The sequence below is a fragment of the Nematolebias whitei genome, chromosome 9 (assembly GCF_014905685.2).
Source record: "Nematolebias whitei isolate Nwh7 chromosome 9, NemWhi1, whole genome shotgun sequence".
Classification (NCBI taxonomy): domain Eukaryota; kingdom Metazoa; phylum Chordata; class Actinopteri; order Cyprinodontiformes; family Rivulidae; genus Nematolebias; species Nematolebias whitei.
In genome coordinates this window covers 47,235,553-47,245,132 of record NC_056506.1, presented here as the reverse complement: position 1 = coordinate 47,245,132, position 9,580 = coordinate 47,235,553, and the positions used below count along the sequence as shown (strand labels likewise).

Sequence of the window (9,580 nt, the reverse complement as noted above, 5' to 3'; positions counted from 1 at the left end):
ACAAAACAAAACGTTAATAAAGTCAAATCACTGGAACAAACTCAACTACATCGTCGGGAAGGGAGAAAGAAAGCAAGTTTGAAATATTAAATGAAATCTGAACAAGAGAATTTAAAAGTTTCTTTACAAACACAGCGTTAAGAAACAGGCATCACCCTTTAAACAGAGTATTTTAACATCAGACCAGAACCTAATACAGTTCCTTATTTGGAGTTTCTAGACGGGTTAAATAAAAATAAACAACAGTAAAAGTTGGGCAGAGAAAATAATTTAAGGTTGTTCAATATAGAATACTTATTTATTTGCGACTACTTTAATTTATACTTGAGTATTTTATCCAAGTATAAATACTCTATTTATACTTGTGTTACAAAATATTTATTAAGTTTATGAATTAATCATATTCTCCCGACATGTATGTCCGTTCTGTGCTTTGACTAAAGAGCAGATGTAAATGTAAAATAAATTCCCTTCAGTAAAAATTATTATTATTATTTTTAATAAAGCGATGCCCTTTACATTGGCCTGAAACTTTCAGGTAAAAAAAAAAAAAAAAAAAAAAAAGTTTTTTTTTTCTTAAATTTATTAATTTTTTTAACAAGTTTTAGAAAATATTTTCATTTTAACCCCAACAAAGCCTCATAGACCAAATGAAAACAGTAACGTTTGCAACATCGTTTCACTAAAAAATGCTTGATGATGCTTTTTTTTTTTTTTTAAATAATTGTGCTTTCAGATAACAAAATGCAACAACTAAAAAAAACAGAAGCGTAAACGACACACGACACGACGAGTTCAATACACTTGGAGTTGCAGCTGGTGATGGATCTGTGAGGCCTTCTGTGCACCTCGTCTGACCGGGGTGAAAACTCGCCGACAGCTTTTATCACAACCTCTGTGCCCGAGCGTCACGCTTCCAGGAAGCACCCGTGTCTTCCTCTTCCTGTTCCTCCTCTGCTTCGACTGGTTGTCATTGGCCGGCCTCGCTCCGTGCACGACCGCGCCGTGTTCACAACACTTCACATGCAAAGAGCGCAGAATAAGAACAAGAAAAACTGGCAAGCTGAAGCTGTCTGAACTCTCCAGGACTCTTCTGCGTTTGGCGTAAATCAGGCCTGAGTGAGCAAAGAGACGACGACGTTTGAAGCAGTTTTTGCTCTGGAGTCTATTTTTTTAAACGCTGTAGCAGTCTATAACCTGTCTTTAGTCTGTGGCCACAAACATCCGCTGCTACTCAGGTTTGTGGCAGTAGATGTCCTTCAGCGCTTTCAGCTCTTCAATCAGCGTTTTGTTTTGGTTTTCCAACACGGCGACGCGGTTCTCCAGACATTTGACGTACTCCTTCTTTTTCCTGCGACACTCGCGCGCCGCCTCCCTGCAGGGGGGAGAGAGGAGAAACGGGTTTGAGTCTCTCCAAGAAAGTTCAGCTCAGATTCTGCAAAAACTCACAGTGCAACTACAGGTTTAGCGACAGTTTCAATAAACCCCTTCACCGGTCTGGTCTAAGAACGGACTTCCAAAAACAGTGAGCTGCAGCTGTCCATGCAAAGATATCGGAGGGAATGCTGTTAATTATTCACACTGTTGACTCCTGTTTATATTTACTTTTTCAAATGTCTTCCCATATTTATTGGCATCAATCGCTGCCCAAAGTTTTTAAGCTTTTTTGGTAATTTAAGTATCAAAACATTCAGCTTATTCAGGAAATTCCTGCTACGACTTTTGATCTTGATATCTTTTAAACTTTTTAAAATATTCAGCTTTTTTTTTTATTACAAATGTTTCCTCACTGAACATATTACCGTTTTTTAAAAACCCTTAATTACTTCATCATACTTCCACCTAGAAAGTCCACACAACTTTTAAACAGTTCATACGACATTCAGCTATCAGCAAACCATTCGGCTTTTTGATATCTTGAACCGTTCGTGTAAAATCGGAGTTTAAGTTTGTCTCCTGTCCTGCTGCGTTTCCATAGCAACAGATTGTTAACTCTGAGCAGCTGAGAGAGAAATATAAATGTTCAGCTGATGTTTGTGACTGTGTGCGTTTATAACTCGTGTTCAGCAGCTTCTGTTTAGCTTTTGTAAGCTTGTTCAGCTGTTCCTGAACAGAGACAATCAGCCGTCCTGCTCGTCTCCGTTCAACAATGGGTTTGATTTACAGCTGTTTTTCAACTTCATTCTGCTAATTTCAGCTTTTGATTCTCCCTTCAGCTTATTTCTGTTATTTTCAGCTTTTTTTTTCTTGCCTTTCAGCTACTGTTCAGCTGTTTTTCTGCTCATTTGAGCTTTTATCAACCATGTGCCCTTTATGCAAACGAGCTCTTTAAGCCTCTGTCCGCTCATTTCAGCATTTTGTTCTGTTTTTCAGCTACGTCTGTGCTAATTTTAGCTATTCTGGTTAATTTTAGCTTATTTCTACAAGCTTTAGATTTTTGTTTCAATTTTTGTTTCATCTAAATTTCCACTAATGTCAGTTTTTGTTATCTATTGTGTTATTTCAGCTTCAAATCATTAATTTTTAGAAAAGTGAGGCTAAAATTTGATGTGGTAGTAGCCGAGACTGATCCTCAACACTTCCTGAAGGCTAAATTAAAAACTCAATATGGCCGCCAAAGATAACCCACACTGTCCAGCAGTCTGTGGACATTTTTTGAGAGGGGGGGTCCAAGCTTCAACTTTGCAACCAATGTAACGTATAAATGTCAAACGTGACAACTGGAGACCTCATGGGTCAGCAATGATGCTGATTGATTTTAGGGTCATGGGGTCAAAGGTCACAGTCAAAGGCCACTCCTTTCTTTATATTGCTATAGTTTGATAACTATTTCTCAGCTGGACAACTCGCTTGTCAAAAATATTTTAAATTAATTTCATAGTCTCAGGGTCAAGGTTAAGGTAATAATTCAAGGTCAGAAGTCAGCCATTACTTTAAAATCTCTAATTTGATAACTGTTAAACAAAGAAATGTCAGACTTCACAGTTGGACACCATGACAACAATGCTCTCTATTGATTAAATAGTTAAATTTAACTGTGTTAAACTAGATAAACTTATCCCAGTTTCGCAACTTTTCGCTCTAAGCTAGCTTTTTATAATTATTGCTAGTATTTCACTACTTCTGGCCCTTATTTACCTGCTTTTGCTAGCATTTAGCTTCTAAGCTAGCCTCACGTTATAGCATTTTCCTACTTCTGACTCTTAGCTAGCATTTTGCTGCTTCTAAACTAGATCTTTCTTGCATTTTTTTGTTAGCATTTTACAATTTATGGATTCATGCTAGCCTTTTCTTTATTTATTGATAGCATTTTGGTACTTCTGGTTCTAAGCATCAAAGTTCATGCTCAATAATCCAGGTAGAAAATCCAACAGAGGTCAGTCAGGTCATCTGGACAGTTTCTTTTTTGGATTTACTACCTGGATTACTGAGCATGAACTTCGGTGTTTTGAACCACTTTGGCTGTGGCTGTCTCAGAGGAGTCGACGGGGGAGAGGGCGGTCCCCAGAAACCATCTTATCACCAGCAAACTGGTTGATCCACTATGTGACTTTGTTGCTTGTGGGACTCAGTTTGTTGTGGCTCCTCGGACTGAAGAAGTCCTTTGGATGAAGGATGAAACGTCTAACAAAATAACGAAACCATCCAGAGGACCTGACTAAACTTTGAACTGAATGTTCTGGTTCTAAGCTTTTTTCTTGTTATTTGATAATATTTCCCATCTTCTGTTTGGTTTGTTTTTTACTAGCCTTTTTTCTACCTGTGCCTTTATCCACTCTACTTTTAGCTTCTTTTTTTTTTGTAATAACTGCTTTTCTGCACGTGAGCTTTTGTTTTTAACCTAATTTCAACCTTTTTCTGCATTTTCAGGTACATTTTTTTACCGTTTGTGCTTCTTGCAGCTTCACCTTTCAAATTTTTAGCTATTGATATATTTTAAGTAAACTAACTTTTTAAGCAGCTTTGAGCAAAATCAGCATTCACATGGCACTTTCACAGAAAATGCAGTTTCTCTAGTTCAGTTCTTAATTTAGCTCCGCCCGTTCATGTTCTAGCAGAACGAAGCAGATTTATCAAACTACTGAGGTTAGGAGACCTGGTGAGCCTTTTCCTGCAGCCCCTACCTGTTTTTCATCAGCCTGACCTCCCTCTTGCGGGTGATCTCTTCGGCATGCTGTGACGACGGGCTCTGCATGCTGCTCGGCGATGCAGCCATCACGATGCTCTGAGCAAGACCCGAGTTGGGCGAACGCAGCTGGTAGGCGGGGATGTCTCCTGTGGCAGCTGTGGGAGAACATGGACAAAAGGCGTTACTACCACGTGTGTTTATTTACCTCCAGAAACAGCTGAAACAACTGAAAATAGTTCCAACAGAAGTTTGGAAAAAGCCACGTGTTCACATTCCTTTATAGCGCTTCACCACCTTGCAGGACGCATGAGATCTGTCTTTTTCTTTTCACGTTTAGCAGCAGATTCACTCATATTTTCATCCAAACATCTTCTGTGCATGTTTGGTTCCGCCGCATCTGTTTACCCACACAGACCACAGCCAGCCTAAGCTGTGAGCTCTTTGTTTACATTCATTGCGTACCCACAGTTCAGAACTACACTCGTTATATCTGGAAAATTACTTCAGGAAACGTGACATGGTTCAACATCAACTTTTTTTTTGTTTTATCTGAAATCAGTTTTCCTTCCTGCAATCAGAGGACACATTTCCTCCGATCATAAAATTCCTAGCCAGTTATTCGTTCTCCTAAATGTACTTGATAACAAATTAGACTTTTAAATGAGTACTTAGCTAAAAGTCTCAATTATTTTCTAGGACATCTACCCAATATGTTCCCAAAATCTAAAACTTGTCTTATTGGTGGGAATGTTTAAGCAGAACATCACCTGCTAGGTGTATTTTCATAAGTTTATTCATTTTCTGGTCATAAATGACTTCATTAGTGACTTATGCTCAATGATTCAGCAGCTGTTACCATGGGAACCAACGTCACAGTTCTGGTCTGTAAAAGAGGAGCTCACAACAGCGACAAGGTTAGGGTTTCTGCTTGGTTTTATTGCATCCTTCGATCACTTATGATGATTTTATATTCTGCACAAAGCTTTGAATCCCCTTGTAGTTCATTCAAATGTTAAAGTTTATCAGCTCAGCTGTCCTGAGTCTAAAGACGCGTCTGTTTATGGGAGGCGACGCTGTTTTTAATCAAACTGCTGTGAGTTTCTGATAACTGTTGCAGTTTTCCAAAGACAGCAAAAACAGGCTGTAAAAAACAAAACGCTTTTAAAGAAAAGAAGAAAAAAAAACATCTCTCTGAATGTGGTTTATGTACTTTTGGATTTGAGTCATGGCTGAGATGACTCAACAACTCGCCGCTCTGCACACTGTGTGTGTTTCAGCTTCTCTTTTTACACTTTGTTCCTAGGAAGTTTCAGTCCTTCCTACAAACGCACACGCACGCACGCACGCACGCACGCACGCACGCACGCACGCACGCAGCTTTCCATTCTTGTGATAACACGGTGACTCGGGCTGTGCTGACGTCAGTGTGTGCGTCTCTCTTGCACATTTTGCATTCTCTCTTCCCTGCCTTGCTCATGTTCCAGGAAACTCAGTGACGTCAAACCAGCAACTATCTTACCCACATCCCCCACCTCTCTCCTACCCCCTCATTTACTCCCTCCCCTTTCCCTCCCTCCCTGTCTGCCTGCCTAACAACCACTTTATTGGCTTGTGAGCTTTTATCAGTGTTCGACAGCACGGCACAGACTGACAGCAGCTCAGAATAACTGGGCTGTTTTTATTATTTTATACAATGGTAAATTAAATATATATATATGTTTTTACAAAGTTCCACGATGCATGACGTAACAGAAGTGAAGTCTAATCATGAACAGTTCTCAGCATCTTCATGCTGTTGCTCTTACAGGTGGATAGAATTACTGAACTATTGAAGAAAACATCAAAACGCTGACAGGTGGAATTAATAAATACTTCAAATCCATAATGATAATTTTAAAACAGACTAAATATTAAATAGAGAAACTCTACCTGACTCAGTCTCATCTCCAGTGACAGCCATCTCGTGTTTCCAACAATCCAGCACCACGGCAGAGAAAAACACACCTCGCCACAGAAAACTTTTGACTAACGAGCTCTTCTACCTTTTATTTTCTCGTTTATTGCTGTTTGAATCTTCCCTTTTCTTCCTCTTGGCCCTCAGCTCGCTCTGGTTCAGAGTGGCAACTCGTCAACTTTGCAGCCCAAATACAATTACAGGCATTGACATCACAGTGACATCACCCGCTGAAGTCAGTGAAACACCCTGGATTAGAGTCCGTCCCTCCCCCGTCCTCCTCCCTCACTGCGGATCAGAAGAGAAACAATGTGAGCTGGTCAGGCAGGGAGGGAGGGAGGGAGGACGTCTAGGGGGGAGTTACAGGGAGGAGGGCGGGAGCGGAGGAGGAATATTTTTAGCTCCAGTGACGCAACTCAAGAGACGCTCAACAAACAAGAGGATATTGTGTCCCAAGCGGCTGCCATGCTAACTGCTGAGCTCCACGACTGATGTTTGTTTTGTGCTTCAAAGAAGCAAAAAAAAAAAAGTTTGACGTAATGTGTTTTCAGTTAATATTCACATTTCTCACAGCTGAATTTAACAAAATAAGAGTCTGATAAAAAGAACATGTTTTAGTTGGTCCTTGGTGGGAAAATGTACAAATGTAGCAAATGAGTTTCAAAGTTATGAACTTGGCCCAAAAAGTAAAGTTGATTATTTCTTGGTTGTAAAATTGCTTATTCACAATAAATCTAACACTTCTGGAAAGCCTCTCCCCCCCCCCCCCATATGGTGCCACACTGGTTAGGAAAAATACACGTGTGGGTTGAGAAGCAGAGTTGAGCCTGTGAAAAACAAATCTTCATTTAGAGTCTCCACAGAAGGAGAATTCTCCGTTGCATCAAACTAAAGTCCTGTACGCACGGGATTAGTTTTACCTAGAGACCACATGTAATAAATAAATTACTCCCCAACGTCTGCTTTTTATGTGGCACATTCACACGGGATAACCAAAGCCTGAGATTTAGCTAATTTACGGACATCTTCTGGATATGCCAACTTAAAGCTGTCATTCTAACACGAACCCAGAGCCTGACCCAGACCGACCTGGATCTGGAACGGTCCATAATAATGTGCTTAATGAGTGAGCCGGGCCAGTCTCGGTTTTTCGTGCAGTTTTATGAGTCATACAGCACAAAGAAAACTAAATAAGAATGCAGACATAACATTGTGTTAATCTACTTGTTGAGGAGGAGGCAGGTTCGACTGGCTGGTTTAAAGAGGTAAAAAAATAAAAGCCACGTTAAGTTCAGATGGACAACCTGTCACCGGCCACACGCGTCCGTTGAATCGCCGGTTGAACTTGCAACCTGTCCATGGCGTCCCCCGCCTTTCAAACAGTGATGGCTGGACATGGGCACCAGCGACCCCCGCAACCCAAAAAGGAAGAAACGGGTAAATATAATGGATGGATGGATCAGCTGATCACCGGCTGCGCACGTCTCCGCACCTGCTGTCATCTATGGTGAAGGAAGAAGCAGCATCTACAAAAGCTGAAGCGAGCAGCACGTTCATTTAAAATAACCTTGTTCTATATCCCAGGACATCCTTGTAAAAGAGACTGATAATCTCAATGGATTTCTTCCTGGTAAAATAAAGGTATTAAAAAAAAAAAATAATTCCAAATGATTTTGCTTAAACAAAAACAAAAAACAACTCATTACACATCGGATCCCGCCCATTTCTGTCCAAATCACAGAGATGCCTACTGGCATTGGATTAGTATTATCACAGGACCTCGGAGTTCAGCCGAATATAGTAGGCAATTTGCAGAAGAATTTTTACTTTACAAATTACTGACATCGCCGATTTGCACGGGATTAACAATCCAGACAGTCTCCGTAATTATTACAAATAGCATGCGGTCCCTAGGTAAAACTAATCCCGTGCGAGTAGGGCTTAAGAATGCATTTTGATGGTGAGAGGACACTCATGTCAGAGAAAGAAAGTGAACTTCAGACACAAGAGTTTCAGTGAAGTCCCTTATATATCAGTTATCTTTGTTTATGCCGACGATCTGCTGGTTTCAGGATAAACTGTAGACGAGAACAGGATTGTAAGGGTGTGTTTTCATCAACAAGTGCCTATCTTTATCACTGATTTTAACTGTGCATTATCAGATTAAGTGTGTTTACACAGATTATTATCTTGGCTGCAGTTTGCAGACAGGCGGTTTATTCTGTGTGGTGAACTTTGGTGTCCCCCGCCCCTCGCACACTGATAGCTGGACATGGGCACCAATGACCCCCGCGACCCGCAGAGGAAGACGCGGGTAAAAGATATGGATGGATGGACAGATGTATGTTTACTGTTTGGAATCTTTAAGGTTTAGTCAAGTTCCAGAAACTCACAAACAAAAAACAAAAAGGTTTCAGCGCATCTTAATTTGAAGGTTTTCTATGCAGATGTAGATAGAGTGCAGGATTTCATCAACTCATTTAAATGTTCATCAGTAATTCAGGTAATAAATCCAACAAAGTTAAGTCAGGTCCTCTGGACGGTTTCTTTGTGTTGAGACGTTTCGTCTTTCATCCAAAGGACTTCTTCAGTCTGAGGAGCCACAACAAACTCAGGCTTTTAAGCAGCACACTCACAGTGGGCCGACCAGTTTGATGGTGCTGAACTGGTTTCTGGAGTCCACCCTTTATAAGATTATACTTATTTAAATGTTGCTTTCCTTTCAATTAAGGATATTAGAGACAGATGGTTCAGGAGACAGTTTTGACCCTCGGGCCACAAACATATTTTCCTGTTCATCTTTGGCTCCACTCACCTTGGATGAGCACCTGCCCTCCTTGGATGTAGAACTGGTGTGGGCTTTCTGCAGCCTGAAGGACGGCTGCTCCGGGCTGGGGGGTGGGAGAGCTGGTCACGGTCAGGGTCTGAGCCCCTTGAAGGGCTTCCACTGCTGAACTGGTCAGAGGGATGGCTCTCCCCTGAGCGAGCGCGACTGAATGAAGACAGAGATTATACTGTGAATGGGGCTAAATGAAACAAAGTATAAAAAAATACAGGTAGTTTGGGTTTTTTGAGCCTTAGAAGGTCAAAGTAAACATTTGTCCAGATCATTTATTAATTATTATTATTATTATTGTTATTATTATTTTTACACAACTATAGTAAATTTGTCTCTACTTCTATAGTTTGAATATTGATTCATATTCACATTATTATTTTACCTTTTTATTGTTCCATACATTCTAATGGAATCCACACAATCTTACTACTGCAAGCTTTGTGCTATTTTAATGTTCATACATCAAGACATTCAACTCCTGGATTATAATTCTGTGTGGACTGACTGTATACAGATTACAGATTTTTTTTGTGTTGACAGACAGTATACAGATTATAGATTATACTTCTGTGTGGACTGACTGTATACAGATTATAGATTATTTTTTTCAGTGTGGACTGACTGTATACAGATGACATATTATACTTCTGTGTGGACT

The 9,580-nt window shown here is 40.3% G+C and overlaps 1 protein-coding gene across 2 annotated transcripts in view; it reads right to left on the bottom strand.

Annotated features, from left to right (window-relative positions):
* Positions 1-560: 560 nt before the first annotated feature.
* crema (cAMP responsive element modulator a) overlaps positions 561-9,580 on the bottom strand; it is a 19,156-nt gene continuing 10,136 nt past the window's right edge. The window contains exons 6-8 of one of the 2 annotated variants that reach the window (XM_037681931.1): positions 8,899-9,075; positions 4,125-4,284; positions 561-1,375 (exon numbers count right to left, since the gene is read on the bottom strand). In XM_037681931.1, the coding sequence (XP_037537859.1) occupies positions 1,231-1,375; positions 4,125-4,284; positions 8,899-9,075 (482 nt within the window). In that variant the 3' untranslated portion in view covers positions 561-1,230. Of the gene's footprint in view, positions 1,376-4,124; positions 4,285-6,058; positions 6,311-8,898; positions 9,076-9,580 lie in introns of those variants that run through there. The other variant, XM_037681932.1, reaches the window with a different exon arrangement.